The sequence below is a fragment of the Poecilia formosa genome, unplaced genomic scaffold, assembly GCF_000485575.1.
Source record: "Poecilia formosa unplaced genomic scaffold, Poecilia_formosa-5.1.2 Scaffold513, whole genome shotgun sequence".
Lineage (NCBI taxonomy): Eukaryota > Metazoa > Chordata > Actinopteri > Cyprinodontiformes > Poeciliidae > Poecilia > Poecilia formosa.
In genome coordinates, this window is record NW_006800452.1 from 226940 (window position 1) to 243877 (window position 16938).

Genomic DNA, 16938 nt, shown 5'->3' on the forward strand with positions numbered 1-16938 from the left:
CGCTTTGCAGCATTTTGTAGCATTTTTGCAACGTTTTGCAGCGTTTTGTTGATGGAGTGTGTTTGGTTCTGCAGAGGGAAGACGTCCAGAAGCAGGTGCTCATCCTATTCATAATCTGCCACTGCTGATTGCTATGCAAGATGAAAGACTGCCATTGTTTGGTTTTAAACATGCACCAAACATAAAATTAGGGTGCATTTCTGAACAACTATTATGTCTTACAGTTCTTTTTAACATAATTCAACATCATAGCATGTTGAGAATATCAAGAGGAAACCAGAACAACCATTTATCAAAGATAGGTTATTGCTTATTTTGGGTGTGTTTGCTGAAGAAGGCAATTTGAGACACTTTTATTAATTTGGTAGTTAATCTGTTTTGTTTTTCAAACACATTGCTATTCTGGAGCTGAATTTTCACTGAGCCATGTCAAACATGTGCCATATTTTTTGCAAAAAATGTTTTAATGCTTAGAGTTTGATCTTCTGGTAAAACATCATATATATCATGACATACATGTGATTTTAAATAAATTACAAAATAGTTGAAAGTTTATTTATTTCAGTGTTTCAGTTAAAAAAAATGAAATTTATGCATTGTACAGATTCATTAAACTCATTGTGACATGTTTTAAGTTTTACTATGTAAACCTCAAAATTCTGTTCATCAGAAAATGTGATTACGTAAGTCTATTAAAGGGAGGATTTATATAAAAGTATTAAATTATTTCCACGCTTACTTATTCATGTGGAGGACTGCAGACTTTAGAGTTGTCCAGCAGACTGCCCCTCTGTGTAAGCCACAAAAGGTCAATGCTAAAGAAGCTGGTGGTTTAGAGAGTATCCAAATAATAAAAAGTTTAGTGGAGGGAAAACATGGTGGCAAAAGGTGCATAAGCAACACCAGTTGCTGAAATTGTGAACTAAAAAGGTCAATTTTAATTCACAATTAAAATGGGCGTTGACTGCAGATGGAGAAGAAGCTTGAAAAACTTCCACACATTAAACAAGACGTCCGTGTCAGTGATGGTTGAGAGTGTTATGTCATCTGCTGCTGTCGGTCCACTGGGTTTTATCGAGAACAGAGTCAGCGCAGTCATCTCTCCGGACATTTTAGAGAACTTCATGTGAACAGTTACTGAAAAGCTGGAGAGGTTGAACCTGGTGCCGATCTGCGTCAAAAGCACCAAAACCTGATTTAATGACACAGCTAACTCTAAATACCTGCCACCGCACAGAGGCAGTAATCCATGCAGAATATTGAGTGCTCGGGGACAGACTTTTCATAAGATGACATTTCTGTATGTTAGCTTTATTGCTCTTATATAATCAGTTTGTGATAAACCAGGTTTCAATAACTGTAAGTCAAACCCATCAAAATTTAAATCCAAACCACTATTTTTGGTCCTAAATGGAATAAAGTGAATCATTCTGTGCCTGTTGCGGCTTCATACCGTGAGAGCGGAGAACTTCTGAGCGCGTCCTGCGCACATCAGGCAGAGGAGAGCCAGCAGCGGCCAGACGCGCATCCTGACGCAGCGCAACAAGAAAAACTCTCCACAATTACGCGCGATCCAAAATTCCCTGCGTTCCACTGCGCGGACTTCACTTCAACACCAGAGGAATGAACGTGGAGAAAAGCGATAGAAAAAAGGCAAAAAGAGAAAAATCCACTCTGCCTCTTGCGGAAAGTACCTGCGGTGAACAGGCTGGTTGGTTTCGCTCCGTTTCCTTGTTTTCGTCTGCCAAAGCGCTTCTGTAGAAACTCTCCTTATTTCTGGCAGAGTAATAACCCCCCCGCAGCCCTGACCTTTCCCCCTCCCTCAGTCTCTCTCTTTCTCTCTCTCCCTCTCTTTTTTTCTCTCTACCTCTCTCCCTCTTCCAGATCCAGCTTCCACACCCCTTTACCTCCTGATTCCTTATCGGGATGCAGGCAGCTGTGCAGCCGAAAGGCAGGCAGGCAGGTAGGAGGTAGGTGTAGGTTAGGGACTCCGTCTGCTGCTGGTAGGCGAGCCAAACAGGTCAGGTATTCTTGTCTTTCGTCCAACTCACTCAAAACCGCATTTTTTCCTCTATTATGATTACTTTCACTCAATAGACAAAAAATAAGAGGAGAAAAACTCAGACTTTGTGACACAGTCTGTCTGGATTGGATTGTTTATGGATGATTTCAGAGTTTGAATGAATATCCTCAAGGGAAATCTGCACACAATTACAAACATTCCCAAAATATCCAACAATCTTCCATTTAGAGCTTAAAGACAAACCAAAGAAAATCTGAATCTGACCGCCAACCCCAAACTAACTCCAGATCTGAAGTACGACCATGTGGAAGTTCAGGCACTTCACTTCAAGCTGAAGTTATGATGAACTGAATGTTAATCTGAGCAACTCAACTGTCCTCCACCATCCGAGCATCCTATTAGCACACCTACCTGCTGCTGTGACGCCACCTAACGGTGATTTGGAGTAATAGCTGCTGGAAGATCGTGATTAGTTTTCCCTTCAGTATAATATTTTATATTATGTATTATTTTAAAGACAAAATATGTCAACTTTTTGAATTAACTTTGAGTGTTAATAAAACAGATGCACAATTTTGCTGATGTTGTTACCTCTCAAGCTTTTCATATTCTGTTACAGCAAACCTTTTTGGATTTTATGTGATGAAGCAAGCAAAGTAGAGCATAATTGTGAAGTGGAAGGAAAATGATACGTGTTTTCTCTTTTTTTTTCCCTCAAATAAAAATCCAAAAATGTACACCAAGCTACATTTTTACAATGTTGTGAATATTCCTTCAACATGTAATATGGAAAAATTGTGATGACATATTTTTATATGGAATAATTTATATATTTAATGAACTATTAAACTAACCAAGTTTATAGATGGCGTATTCTTTACCGGGTTAATTCCCTTAGTTCTCCTCTCCTAATGAAAAACTAAATTAATTCGAATGAAATCGTGTTCCAAACATCTTTAGTCCCACAGCTATCAGTTGTCTGAAAAAGAAGCTTACGATTAGCTGTAAAGGAACTTTCCGATTTCAAAACATTCAACTTGGGATTTATCTGCCCAGAGACTCAAGTTCCCACAATGCTCCACAGCTGTGTTTCTGGTTTACGTCACAGTATGCTCTTTCCGCTTCCTTCCGTCTCTCCAGCGCCAGCTGCGTGGTTTAGCTTGTTGGGTCCCGCTGCTGGCCGGTTATTCTATTAATCTGCGTGTTTGGATTGATTCCCACCAGAATGTCGTACCACGAAGAGGAGGAAGTAAGTATTTATGATCGGTTCGACATACTTTAAAACTGATTTTGAAATATTTGTGACACACGGGTTAGCCGCTTAGCACCTAGCAGCAGTTCCAGCCGGTGTAACTGTTGGTCGCTAGCTTGCATGAGAGGCAATATTGTTGATTCCAACGGAATAAGCAACATCTATTGTCAGATAACTAACTTTAAGAAAGTTAAGATAGATGTGCAGTACAGTAAACCGAGGCTACTGTTTACTGTACTTGTATTACTGTTTGACAAATATTCCATCATCAGCTAAATACTCAAATAACATCTTTTTCTCCACAGTACGATCCTTATGACTACGATCTGCACACAGGTAAATATACGACTAAATGTTTGAACTGTTTGTTTTTAATCAGGATAAATTGATATGAATCAAAATAAATTAGTGTGTTTTGGAAATTGTGGAATTATCTTAATCAATGAATTCAAAAGGGAATTAATTCCCTTTTACCAAGATAGTAAAATATGGTTGCTTCAAATTAATCTTCAGTTTTAATCTTTTTGTTAAATTACTGACAAAAGTTAATGTTTCTATCTAATTGAATTGGATTTACCTGAAGTTGTACACCTGAAGCCTCTCTAAAGGAAGTCCTTCTATTCGCAGGTGATCCTAAAGCAGATCTGGCGTATGAGCGGCAGTACGAGCAGCAGACCTACCACGTCATTCCAGAGGTCATCAAGAACTTCCTGCAGTATTTCCACAAAACCATCTCTGACCTGATCGACCAGAAGGTTTACGAACTGCAGTCCAACCGCGTGTCCAGCGAGAGCATTGAGCAGAAGATCTACGAGATTCAGGACGTCTACGAGAACAGGTGAGCCTAACGCGTCTTAGAGACAGCCGAGGTGTGTGTGTGTGTGTGTGTGTGTTGGTATGAAGTATGTTTAATCTTGATTTTGTTTTGCTTCTAATCAGCTGGAACAAGTTGACTGATCGTTTCTTCAAGACTTCCCCCTGGCCTGAAGCTGAAGGCATCGCCTCGCTTGTTGGCAATGGTGAGAGGATCATCCAATCAGATTACAGTTCAAACCAGAAGTTTACATGCACCTTTTTTCTCTCACTGCCTAAAGTTTAATCAAATCAAACTTCTCTTGTTTCAGGTCGGTCAGAATTACCAAAATTATTTCTGTTTACTAAAATAATAAGGTATTTTAGTATAATGACAAATGGAATCTGTCAGAGATGTATTAATCTTTTGAAAATGAGAAGTTTACATTGTGAGTTATTCCTTTCTTGTTTTGACACGGAAGTCAAAAGAAATCAGCCAAGGTATCAGGACGGTGTTTTCTCATACTGCGCATGTAAACATCTGGTTTCAACTGCATGATTTTAGTGTTTTATTAATGAAATACATCAAGATGAGTTTTCAGTGTGAAAAAAATGTTTAAATGGATAATATAATTTAAAATACCTGTGGTACTCTAAACCTTAGACTTCTCCTCTAAAGGTGTTACTTGCTGCTCAAGTAAAGCTGATTTTGGTTTTTGTCATTTGCACAGATGCTGTGTTCCTAATTCTCTATAAGGAGCTCTATTACAGACATATCTACGCTAAAGTCAGCGTGAGTAACGGCGTCATGTTAACGTCTGGTCGGGTTCTGGAGCTGCAAACATTGTGTCAGAACCGTCGTCTCTCTGTGTGTGATTAGGGTGGACCCACTTTGGAGCAGAGGTTCGAGTCGTACTACAACTACTGCAACCTCTTCAACTACATCCTCAGTGAGTGCAACCGTCCTGGTGCCGTAGCTTTACCTGTAGATGCATCAGTTATATGACGACATGTGGCTGTGAACAGATGCAGATGGCCCCGCCCCTCTGGAGCTGCCAAACCAGTGGCTGTGGGACATCATCGATGAGTTCATCTACCAGGTGTGCATCACATTATGAACTTCAGTCATGGAATAAAGTGAGAAAATTATATAGTTTGTGTTTTATTTAGGGATCCACTTTTTTCTCTTCCGATGCGATATCTGAGGTTTATTTTTGGCCAGTACCGATCCGGTACAGAAAAACAGCTGAACTGACTTAAAATGTTTTGTTTTTTTAACACAGACATAAATGTACTGAGTTACACATTTATTTGATAACTCTGAACCAGTAAAGTTCACTTAGATACACCAACAACTCTACTGTGACGGTAACAAATTTTCTGGACAATAAATTGTTCCAGTAATTATTGGAATAAACTATAATATTGTTTTGAGAGCAGTTTCAACTAATTTAGTGTGATTGGCATAATAATGCAAGAATACACGCTCAAAGATCAATAAACGTTAAATTCTAATGAACATTTAACACTGGAACTAGAAGATATTCTAAATAGCTAAAATAAATAAAATGATTTATAAAGTCACTCAACTGTCCTTCAAAAAAAAAAAAAAGAGCCAGCTAAACCCAAAGCACCAGACTGAAGACTTGTCATCCAGTTTTTGGTAGAACAGAAGAAAAATGATAAATAATGCAAAAGGAAATTGAGTTCATTTTAATTTATCATACAATTAATTGATTTATTACTTTTTTGTGAAAGGCCTACAATAAACCTTCTTTCAAATGGTTCAGAAAGTGTAATTAGGAATTCTAAATATAATGTGAGATAAATAATAACACATGATGTCTCAGAGTGTAAAGCATAGAACTAGACAGAGTAGATGTGCCCTTATGGATCGGGACTGATCCAGATATTAACATCGGATCCGTTCATGTCTAGTTTTATGGAAACAGGAACTAAAATGCTGAACCTGCTCCGTTTCCTCCACAGTTCCAGTCCTTCAGTCAGTACCGCTGCAAAACAGCCAAGAAGTCCGAGGAGGAAATCGAGTTTCTGAGGAACAACCCAAAGATCTGGAACGTCCACAGCGTCCTCAACGTCCTCCACTCCCTGGTGGACAAGAGCAACATCAACCGGCAGCTGGAGGTCTACACCAGCGGAGGTAAGCTCATGTTCTGGTCTGACATTTAGCCGTTAACGTTTGGAGTAAAGCTAACATAGACGACTGTCACCCATTGGTCGGCTGCAGGAGACCCAGAGAGTGTTGCTGGGGAATATGGCCGCCACTCCCTGTACAAGATGCTGGGCTACTTCAGCCTGGTGGGCCTGCTGCGGCTGCACTCCCTGCTGGGCGATTACTACCAGGCCATCAAAGTCCTGGAGAACATCGAGCTCAACAAGAAGGTGAGAGAGAGACTTCCTGATGGAGAGATCTGTTTGTGTTCAGTGGCTTGATCCCACTTCCTGTCTGGCAGAGTATGTACTCCCGCGTGCCGGAGTGCCAGATCACCACCTACTACTACGTAGGATTTGCCTACCTGATGATGCGGCGCTACCAGGACGCCATCCGAGTGTTCGCCAACATCCTGCTCTACATCCAGAGGACGAGGAACATGTTCCAGAGGTCAACCTACAAATATGAGATGGTCAGTGCAGCCGTGATGGTTTCATTTTACTGATGCAAAGTGATGGGATTGAAACTTTTCATCGTCTGGGATGTTTTTAGATCAATAAGCAAAATGAGCAGATGCACGGCCTCCTGGCCATCGCCCTCACCATGTACCCCATGCGCATCGACGAGAGCATCCACACCCAGCTGAGGGAGAAGTACGGAGACAAGATGCTGCGCATGCAGAAAGGGTGAGAGACGATGTGGGATAACAAACTTTTTACCCTGGGAGACGAAACTGACAAATTCAAACCACCAGCAGGCCACAAAATTCATTAAACTGAAAATACAAATATGCAATTTTGTAAATTCAGGCAAAATCAATGCATAGCAAAGCATAATCATGAGTTTATTGCAAATTTTCCTCAAAAGTCTTCAAAAACTTTGGGTTTAAGTGAGTAACTCCCACCTGCAGGTGGCAGTATTTCTGACGTTTATTACTGCTGACTGCCGTGATGTCAGCTAAAATCCATGACGGATGAGGCGAGTAACAAATATCGAACTATTTAAGTTCTTTAAAGAATAAAAATGTTTGTGTCCAATCTGTCTGCTTTATTCTTTCTTCTACATGTAAAGTTTGAAGGAGATTTAATGAGGAAAAAATATTATAAAAATAGTGAAATCTCAGACACTGAATATGAAATAGTGACTAGCTGCTAATTGCTCCAGCTAGTTGTAGAAGTCGGTCTGTAATTTTCACACAAACGTGGCTCAGTCTCTGCTCCTTCTGATCATTATTATTAACCGTTACTGCTTTGCTTTCTGTCAGTTCTTCATGGACTTTCTGTTCTCATTTCAGAGACCTGCAGGTGTTTGAGGAGCTGTTCAGCTTTGCCTGTCCTAAGTTCCTGTCGCCTGTGGTGCCAAACTACGACAACGTTCACCCCAACTACCACAAGGAGCCCTTCCAGCAGCAGCTCAAGGTGTTCGCTGAGGAGGTGCAGCAGCAGGCTCAGCTCTCCACCATTCGGAGGTGATGGACGTTTAGCGTCTTTTTTTCCAGATCACACAGCAGCTGTTTAACCCTCCTGTCGCCATGCCGACAGCTTCCTGAAGCTGTACACCACCATGCCAGTGGCCAAGCTGGCGGGCTTCCTGGACATGTCGGAGCAGGAGTTCCGCATCCAGCTGCTCGTCTTCAAACACAAGATGAAGAACCTGGTGTGGACCAGCGGCATCTCGGCGCTGGACGGAGAGTTCCAGTCCGCATCCGAGGTCGACTTTTACATCGACAAGGTAAAAGTTCTACTTCCTGTTTCTGTGTACAGAGCTAAGCTACAGATGTCTTCTGTTTGCTCAAGATTTTTAACTCATAAACCAATAAGTTGGACATGCAACTTACACATAATGAAATAAAACAACTCAGATTTTAGTTGAAGAGGAATGTAGAAATACTTATATTTACTGTAAAGCTAAAAGTTAAGAAAGAAAACATGGTAATAAACTTAACTCATGTTTTCTGTTTCTACATTTTCTGTGAAAAATGTAAAAAAAAAATCATCTAAATATTGTCCATCTTCATCAACTTTCTATTCTGGAGGGAAAACATGATACCAGTCTTAATCTTTAATCAGGGGCTGAAAACATTATATTAGGGGCCAGATGTGGCCCCGGGGCCACACTTTGGAACCCCCTGAACTTGAATTAAGTTGAATCAAAACCCAGACTTTGGCTCTGCCACTACAAAACATTTGCTATTCTACTGTTTTTGAGTTGTTCTTTTAAAAGAGGTTTTATTCATATGATTATGGTTCAGTAATAATCAGGTCTGAGTTCAGCTGGAGAAATTAAGCTCAACTTCCTAAATATGTGCTTTCATTATTAAAAAAGTCAATTTTCACCAAAGTAGGTAGTTACCTTTTACCTGATGACCAGGTTAGTTTGAGTTTTTTTCCTTTAATGATTGAAATCCTCAGTTGAAAACTGCTTTTTTCTAATTACTCAGGTTGAGTTTATTGGTCTGAAACATTAAGTTGGACAGAAACAGCAGATATGTATGGAGGAAAATATCTGTAATTGAAAGATGGTGAAAAATCCCAGCAATTTAAATTAATTTAAACACAAACGTATGTCTTTTTTTATATACGTATATGCAAACAATTTAACTGTAGATGAAAAACGGTTTTATGTTTAACAGGACATGATCCACATTGCCGACACAAAAGTTGCTCGTCGGTACGGAGACTTTTTCATCAGACAAATCCACAAGTTTGAGGAAGTAAGTAGATTCACAAAGTTTAAATCGGCTGTAGAACTTTAATCTATAAAACTGGACTAGAACATTTTCCAAGTATTTAAAAGGAAACACATTCCCTGTTTCATTTATTTCTCCTTTTGTGTCCTACAGTTAAACAGGACGTTGAAGAAAATGGCCATCACTGGCACCACCACGGCGACAGGAACCGCCACCAGCCGATGAGACCGAGCAGCAGAGAGTCAAATCCTCTGTGGTGTAACTTAGTTTCCTGATGAAAAACTTTTCTATGTTACCTGGAAACAATAAAATGATGGAGTTGTCCAAAACAAGCTGTAAGCTTTTTATGTCTCTGGAGCACATTTACAATTTGGGACCACCAGGTGGCAGTATTTCCAAACTGTTGCACCTACTTGTGTTTATTAAAAAAAGTGTTCTACATAATTTTATAAGTATTTTCCTCTGGACAAATTTTGCCTTAGAGGATTCTATCAAAAGGTCCAGCTTAAATTATTTAAAGTTTTAATGTTTTATCCAAATATTAAAAAAAAAAATAGCTACCTACAGCTTATCCAAATGAACAAAAGGGCAAATATAATACCGTGTGTATCAAACGTTGCTTTATCACCCGTTATGACTCCAGGTACTGAGTGCTTTGCTCAGGTTTCGTCCTTGTGGTGCATCAGGCGTCACATTATTACAGACACTGGGATCAGAGACCATTTGCATATTTTAATTAGCACAGATCATCCCACAACATTTCCCAACACAGATCTCATGGCTGGTGACAACAATAATAAAAAAAAGAAACAAACTTACAAAACAGGAATATAAAAGTATTTTTCCATTACACACCACTCAACAGAAACATCTGTTATACAAGGGAAACAAAGGGACATGTCACCAAAGCACTATATACTCATACGCCAAACATTCAACATAACTTCCTTAGCGGTTTTGGTAAGACAACATTTTTCTTCAAAAATATCTTTTGATTCAATGTTTTTTTTTTTTTTAAATACAAAAATAAAAATAACGCAAAATTTCTCACTTTGAGTTTGACATTGAGTCGCCCACCTCCCCCCACGTGGCAGTGTAAAATCACTGGGCACATTGCCATCTTAACGTCTATAAAAATTTTTATTTGCTTTTATAAATATTTTATTTCCTTTTTGATAAAACCTGTTTTTTTCTCTTCCTCATCCTTTCTAAGGAACTGTCCACCATGTACTTGGAAAGTCTTTTGTTTCTGCGCTGACCATAATCACCTTCCCAAGAGAGTTTTTCAAGTTTTTTGCTCCCATCAGGAGCTTCTTCATCCTCATTCTTCTGTGATTTGAGTAAAATCACTGAAAAGACAATGAAAATTCCTCAGCTATTTCCAAACTATTGAAACATCTATTGCTGTTCCCGTCCACACTACGGTACACTGACTGTAATCATGTTGCCAAAGCAATTCTCTAAAAATCTGCCTGATTATTTAATGTTCTCAGTTTCCCTTTCGAGGCCATCTGCTGGTCTGAGTGTGTGTAGATTGATGTATGTGTGTGTTTTTGTGTGAGTGTCTGCAGTCCAGGCATAAGTTTCAAAAGGATTCATGAGAATGAGGCACCTTTTAGATGAGTTTAAGGTCATGGTTGGAGCAAATGTTCCCCACTCCATCTCGTTCACTCAGCATTTTAATGACTGCAAGGGAAACCTTTTGTCTTGCTGAAGACGGGGGTCCTGCAGGTGGGTTAAAACTCTACAAACTGGAACTGTGACCGTTTTCATCAATGAAAGACCCAGTCAACCCAGCTCAGTGTGAGTGTCCTCCTGCAGGATGTTTCACTGAAGCACTGTCTGAAGAGCTTCCCTAGACTACAAACACTTCCCCTCCAGTCCTTTTCAGGAGGATGGAGGCACAAGGACACACACAAGCCCGGTTGCCCTCAGACCAGCGAGGCCTCGGCTAGTCATAACTCCGTGATCTCCAGGGGACTCTCTGACAGGGTGTCCCCATCCTTGTGGCGGTGCATCGGGGTGGATTTAGCTGACTCCGTGCGAGCGTTTCTCTCTGAGTACAAGCCACCATCTGCGTTCAGCGCCTCTAGAGAACGTGCCAGAGCCCGCTGGTCGTCCTCTGGCAGGCTGTTGAGATCTGAGGTCAGGAGGGTGCCTGTGCTGCCATGGACCACATGGACGCCTTCAGGCCCCTTCAGCTCCACGGGAAGCTTGTGCTTGAACCGCAGAGTGCCGCGTCCCCCACCCAAGTCCAAATTCTCATCCTCATCGTCGTCCAGATCACTCTGGATTAGCTTTTAGAGACAGATGGAGAAAGAGAGTCAGTAAAATAGCGTGTGGTTAAGCACAAAAGGCTGCCAGGAATACATTTGTAAGATAAAGAAAGTACTCTTCTCTGATTGCCCTTTTCCACTAGTGCCAGCTCAGCACAACTCGACTCTACAAGGGGTTTCCACTAATAACAGCTACATGGTTCAGGACGTTTTTAGTACCTATTTGGACTCTATTTGAACTCTTGAACCAGCTATCTTTAAGGCAACCCCACCAACTAGAGCTGTTAATTGTGATGGAAAACCCCCCGAACTGTACGGAGTAATAGAGCCAGGTCTAGCCACCCTGCTATAGGTAGCATTTGTTGCACATTCAGCTGGTGCGGTTCAAACAAACAAAACTTTGAGTAACCTGTTCCACCCCTCACCTGCAGAGGGTGCTCTGCATCCAGACTTGAAGAAAACATGGTACAACTTTCTTCTTCACAAAATGAAAACATAAATGGCAGCATCAGATTTTAGCCTTTGTAGGATTTCTTTTTTGTACTGTAAAAGAACCCTGAGCTATTTCTCCTGTTAACACTGGACTCGCATGTTTGTTTTGGCTGTATTTACCCAGAATGCCCTGTGCTGTAGTCCACTTCCTACTTTTGGAACAATCTCCAGTCTGCTTAGTGTTCACATGTGCAGAGTTTACTTCAACCAAACCCAGAGCTGTGTATGTAGGCAGACCAGAGTTCAGTTATGCATTCACCCCTCCCCAAATGGACCGGACTTCCCAGGCAAACGAACTGGACTTGGATGAAAGCAAACTGAACGGGCTGGTCTGAATGCGCCATAAATGTACAAAACCACACAGCAGATTCCACACTGACATTCTCTATTCAACAAAGATGAAGCCAAGAACAGAAGTCCGCAGAGAATCACTTTCAGCAACAACAACTCAACAATCTCACTTTTTCCTTCCTCATGTGGTTATAAATGAATTTTAGATGAATCATCTTAAACCCGTTGCTTCAGTTCAGAGGTTTGCAGACGTTTCCGTCAGGTGGTTGTTGACCCAGTTTGTGTCTAGCTTTAACCCTGAGAAGATGAAATGTCTTCATCTGCTGTACAATAAAATACAAATGTGATCATCTCAGTGGCTCCCCTGCTCTGGTTGCAAAGCAAGCCCAAATCACCACTCCTCTACCACCGTGTTTGATAGTTGGTATGAGTCGTTTGTGCTGATGTGGCCTGTTTGGTTTGTCCAAAAATGGTGCTGAGCGTTAAAGCATGAAATATGTACAGTTCTTTGTTCTCGTCCTCCGTAAAGAACACAGTTACACAAGTCTTGTGGTTCATTCAGATGCAACTTTGCAAACCTAAATCATGCTGCAAGAGAGGACAGGGTTTTTCCCGACAGCCCTCTGAAAGATATCATACCCGTCGATTCTTTTTCTAACTGTGCTAGATCACTCAGTTGGTTTTTTTGCAATTTCTTTGAGCATTGCACTGTCTGCAGAGACATCAACTCCTGGGAAAATCATCAGCTGTCCTAAATGTTCTCCGCATTAGATAGTTTGAAAATTGATGCTTTGTTGATGCCTTTTTGTTGATGGTTGTGTTCATTATGTTTTAGAGAAGCAAACTGCCAAAAACAAATCTTTTTAGTTGTTCAGACTTGCTGATGATCAATTCTTATGTCCTACAGAAAAAGCAAGGGTGTACTTTCCATTTTGGCTTCATCTCTGCATAATTTACAATGACATTGTAGAATCAGCTTCTTTTTGTGCCCTCATTTGTAACCAGATGAAGAGTATGTACTTTCTTTTCTCCATAAGTGTATACATAGATGAGTTTGAAAATGCAAAAGAATGAATCATTTCATCTGAATAAACGTGATAAGTAGAAATAGACAAGTGTGAAACAGATTCAGAGATGGATCAGAGGATAAGCAGAGTTCCAACAGATCTGGAGCACATCGAAGAGAGTAAATGCACCATCTATCGAGAAGAAGAGGGTTGAAATGTCAGTATTTTTGACAAATCTTGTGTTAGAAGTCTTGCAATGACTTAAAAAGAGCCGATTCCAGGCATGAAGCAGAAGTGGTAAAAGTGTGCACCATCAGAGCATGAGAGAGGGAATCAAAAGAACAGCTGATCACTCTGAGTGGCAGTGAAGAAGACCAGCAGCAGATGCAGAGAGCTCAGCGGTTTTTCTTCCAGGCCCACCTCAGTAATTGATGACTTATCTCCTTCTCCTTGGCCGGTGGAAACGGTGACGAGTCGCGCTGCAAAGAGCTTTTTCAGCCTCAGGTAGTCATCCAGAACCACCTTCAGCAGAGAACCCTGACAGGACGGCAGTTAGGATCAGACAAAACTCTGACACAATCCATCCCATAAGCCCGAACGCCAACCCCTGAACCAACAGCCTGCAGTCAGGACATGAGTCTTTGGCTCCACCTCTCAGTGCTTGTTGATTGGAGTTAGGATGAGTACATACATAAGTGTTTCTGCATGTTTACTTCTCTTGATGTGTCTTACCTTGATGGGCCCTTCCCTCATAATCTGACCCAGTTTAGCAATGTTGTCGTACTCCTGGATGGCGGCTCTCAGGTAGCGATCGTCCTCTGGCCTCGCTTGAGGCTCGCGGCCAAAGGTGCCCTGAGAGGAAAACCACACAGTCATCATAGAAATCTGGATTACCAACTATTATTGTACCAATTATTGTTCTATGAAACACTGAAGTTATAGGTCGGAGAATCAATCCATCCTGGAAAAAGAACAATTCAAAGTAATCCATAAATCCCAGACTGTAAGCTGAGCAGTGAAGCCAGATGAATGTTGGTACTGACGTGTGTGCGCGCCGGGCTGTTCCACAGGTCGGTGATCTCACTCAGGTTCTCCGGCAGGTCGTCTTCATGATCAGCCTGAGCAGCAAGCTCCAGGTTACGACAGAACGGGTCCATCCACACGGGATTGGCTCTGCAGGAAGAAACGTGTAACTAACCCCCAAATCAACTTTTTGTTTGCTAATAAACTAAGTAGGTTACTTAGGGTTCTATATTTATACTGTATGCTTCAGTGTGAGTTTTTACATTTTTGTGTAAATTTGATTAAGCCTGCAATATTTTGCCTGAAACTGACTCAGTGCTGCCCCCTTTGGTTGAAGAGTGGCTACTGCAGTTACATTTTTCTATTTATTACAGTGGTACAGTTTAGTACCTTTGTCACTCAGCCCTGTTCGGGTATAAAACAGTTTCAGCCTGACACAGCGCCACCTGGTGGCGAGTCAGAAGTTGGAAATACCATAAAAGTCTCCACCAACATGAAGGAAGATTTGCCTTCTTGTTGCTAGTTGTTTTTTTTGTTGTTTTTTTTCCAACGACAAAATCGCAAGAGAGTCTAAAACTTCAATAAATGTAGCGACAAGATAAATTAGTAACAGTACTTCTGTTAAAATAATATAAAAATCGCAAAACTCTTTTAATAAAGAAAGTATATGCCGCTCAGGACATAGATCTCACCCTTCAAACGAGTACTTGTTAGTGTTTGGCATATCCAGAATATCCATTAGACCTTGGTTTCCTGCATGGGTAAACGAAATAATAGGAAAAGCTGTTATGCATTAGTTCCAAAGTAACGTTTGCCAACAGCTAACACGGCTGTGTGTAAAGCTGCCTCCTCACCTGTTGATCCTGCAACAATAGCTTTAAGCTTCCTCTGGTGTCTGCAGAAGAAACATCAGGAGAAGATAAAAATGTTACTTTGCAGCTCAGACTGACGGATTAAAACATTTGCGCCTTTTAAATCACTCTGCAATCCGTATTGAAAAGAAATCTGCTACAGTGGAAATATCTGCAGGATTCTTACACTCTGCGATAATGCCAGTTCATTGTTACAAACAAAATCCCCGCCAAGCACAGCAGCACGGCCAGGATAATGATCACCAGCTGTGAACGGGAAAGAAAACCAGCAGTGAAAACCTTCCACAGTGTATGAGCTCATGAACGGCAGCTGTGTGCAGACCTGCAGGGTGGAGATGTCGTCAGGCAGTTTGTCACCGACGGCAGGCTGAACGTCCACCACGTTGTATGTCCGGAACAAACTCCTCAGCTGCTCCTTGTTCTCATCGATCATCTGGATGACTCTAGGAACACACAGCACAGCTCATACAGACGCCTTACGATCAGAACCTGAACGATTACAGGACTTAAAGGTGATAAAAAACCTTTCCACATCCAGGATGGTGTTGGTCTGATTGTTGACGACGTGGATCAGCATGTCGGTCTGAGAGTAGCTCACTCTGCCCTTCTTGTCCACATGAAACTACAAAGTAGGACATATTAAATTATCATACACAGTGGCCATTTCTCCACTATTTGCTTTAGAATAAAAACTTCAGTGTATTTTTATTGGAATTTTATCTGATAAACCAACATACATTTTTTTCCCCGAGGAAAAGAAAAGAAAAAAAAAATCAAAGATAGTGTATTTGTGTTCGGTCATGCTGGATGGTGATGCTGTAGACAAGAAGGAAATCCGAAAGCAGTCAGACTCACTACAAATCTGAAGAGGCCTCTAACTGAAGACTGTTGCTGTGTAACCGAATCATGATTGTCATAACATGCTAACATAATATGGATGGCAACATCAGCTGTTAGCAGCTCTGCTAATCCACCTCATTTGCTATTGCTACTCCTCTTTAAATCTCTGCCTGGACAGAGAGAGGTTGAAGTAGGGGATTAACGATTCTTCCTTCTCTGCTCTGCATCCATGAAGCTTCTTTATCAGCTTTGCCTTTATTAAATTTTACTTTACCCTTTTACTTAATAAAGGTTGAGACTATTTAGGAAAATGAATTCTCTCAAATGTTCCAACATTATGGAAAATAAATGTAAACACATGCCACATTTAAAATTTTAAGCCTTCCTTCTGTAGCAGACAAGCAGCGATTTGCTGCTTTCTGTTGGTCTGACACAAGAAATCCCAACAAAATACAGCTTGGTACTTTTTAAGACTGTTTGTTAAAAACAGAGTGAAGATGAGGAAGTCTTGCCTGAATGTCATCCAAGTTGACGATAGCTCCTGTGATGTTGGACAGCAGGCTGATGAAATTGTCCTGGTTCTCGCGGACCCAGTCCGGTATCTCGTTAAAGACGATCTTGACCCGCTGGTCGTCTCGGAGGATGTAGATGTTCACGTTGGTGGTGGCACTGTGGCCGGCGAAGTCACAAGCTAAGATCTCAAGCTGGAAGTAGCCTGGATCGTAAGCTGTGAAGAGGTCGTAAGTTCGGATCATTCCGTCCATCAAACCTGCAGCGACATGGAAAAGGAAGTGAGTCACTTTGTGGGAGTCAAAATCTCACACGAAGAGCCAATTATCCTCATTATGTGTTACAACATGTGAGGAATCACACACTGCACATGCTGGAGGAGCTGAACAGATTCCTCAAAAACACAAACATCCTGAAACATCGCTTGTTTTTGTAATATTTTTCTATTCTACAAACACATAATTGCCAAAATTACATGTTTTTTTTTGACACGCAGTCACATATTACAGTGAAGTAGGAGGTTTTACTTCTGTCTGAAATCAGTCAGACCCACATCAGTTAATCTTTCCCTAGAGCATCGAATTAAAGCCGGAGTAATATTATGCAGACATGTAAAGGCCAAAACAAAGTCAAACACTTTGTGGAGCAGGAACAGCAGAGCTCTCCTGCTAACCCAGGACAGTCACTGACCCTTCAGT

The 16938-nt window shown here is 41.1% G+C and overlaps 3 protein-coding genes across 5 annotated transcripts in view; 1 reads left to right on the forward strand and 2 right to left on the reverse strand.

Moving 5' to 3' along the window:
* smoc2 (SPARC related modular calcium binding 2) overlaps window positions 1-2314 on the reverse strand; it is a 30957-nt gene extending 28643 nt beyond the window's left edge. Inside the window, exon 1 of one of the 3 annotated variants that reach the window (XM_007579253.2) lies at window positions 1454-2303. In XM_007579253.2, coding sequence (XP_007579315.1) covers window positions 1454-1528 — 75 coding nt within the window. In that variant the 5' untranslated portion in view covers window positions 1529-2303. Of the gene's footprint in view, window positions 1-1453 lie in introns of all 3 variants that reach the window. The other 2 variants (XM_007579254.2, XM_007579251.2) reach the window with 2 other exon arrangements.
* Window positions 2315-3131: 817 nt separating this feature from the next.
* On the forward strand, window positions 3132-9259 carry eif3s6ip (eukaryotic translation initiation factor 3, subunit 6 interacting protein). Its single transcript, XM_007579255.2, has 15 exons — window positions 3132-3272; window positions 3581-3611; window positions 3903-4113; window positions 4215-4294; window positions 4799-4860; window positions 4948-5017; window positions 5094-5167; window positions 6057-6228; window positions 6316-6470; window positions 6542-6712; window positions 6793-6926; window positions 7535-7708; window positions 7782-7971; window positions 8873-8953; window positions 9083-9259. Exons 1-15 carry the CDS (start codon window positions 3249-3251, stop codon window positions 9152-9154), a joined length of 1701 nt encoding a protein of 566 aa, XP_007579317.1. The 5' UTR covers window positions 3132-3248; the 3' UTR covers window positions 9155-9259.
* Window positions 9260-9646: 387 nt separating this feature from the next.
* cdh23 (cadherin-related 23) overlaps window positions 9647-16938 on the reverse strand; it is a 71145-nt gene continuing 63853 nt past the window's right edge. Inside the window, exons 44-53 of the mRNA XM_016664801.1 lie at window positions 16243-16499; window positions 15415-15512; window positions 15213-15333; window positions 15057-15136; window positions 14873-14913; window positions 14711-14771; window positions 14039-14168; window positions 13728-13847; window positions 13416-13532; window positions 9647-11226 (exon numbers count right to left, since the gene is read on the reverse strand). Coding sequence (XP_016520287.1) covers window positions 10885-11226; window positions 13416-13532; window positions 13728-13847; window positions 14039-14168; window positions 14711-14771; window positions 14873-14913; window positions 15057-15136; window positions 15213-15333; window positions 15415-15512; window positions 16243-16499 — 1367 coding nt within the window. The 3' untranslated portion in view covers window positions 9647-10884. The remainder of the gene's footprint in view (window positions 11227-13415; window positions 13533-13727; window positions 13848-14038; window positions 14169-14710; window positions 14772-14872; window positions 14914-15056; window positions 15137-15212; window positions 15334-15414; window positions 15513-16242; window positions 16500-16938) is intronic.

What these genes read in the sequence shown, in the direction of transcription:
- eif3s6ip (XM_007579255.2), top strand. Translation starts at nt 3,249, where the DNA reads ATGTCGTACCACGAAGAGGAGGAA. An exon ending in CGCCTCGCTTGTTGGCAATG is followed by an intron (nt 4,295 to 4,798) that starts GTGAGAGGATCA and finishes TCATTTGCACAG; the next exon opens with ATGCTGTGTTCCTAATTCTC. An exon ending in CAACCTACAAATATGAGATG is followed by an intron (nt 6,713 to 6,792) that starts GTCAGTGCAGCC and finishes GGATGTTTTTAG; the next exon opens with ATCAATAAGCAAAATGAGCA.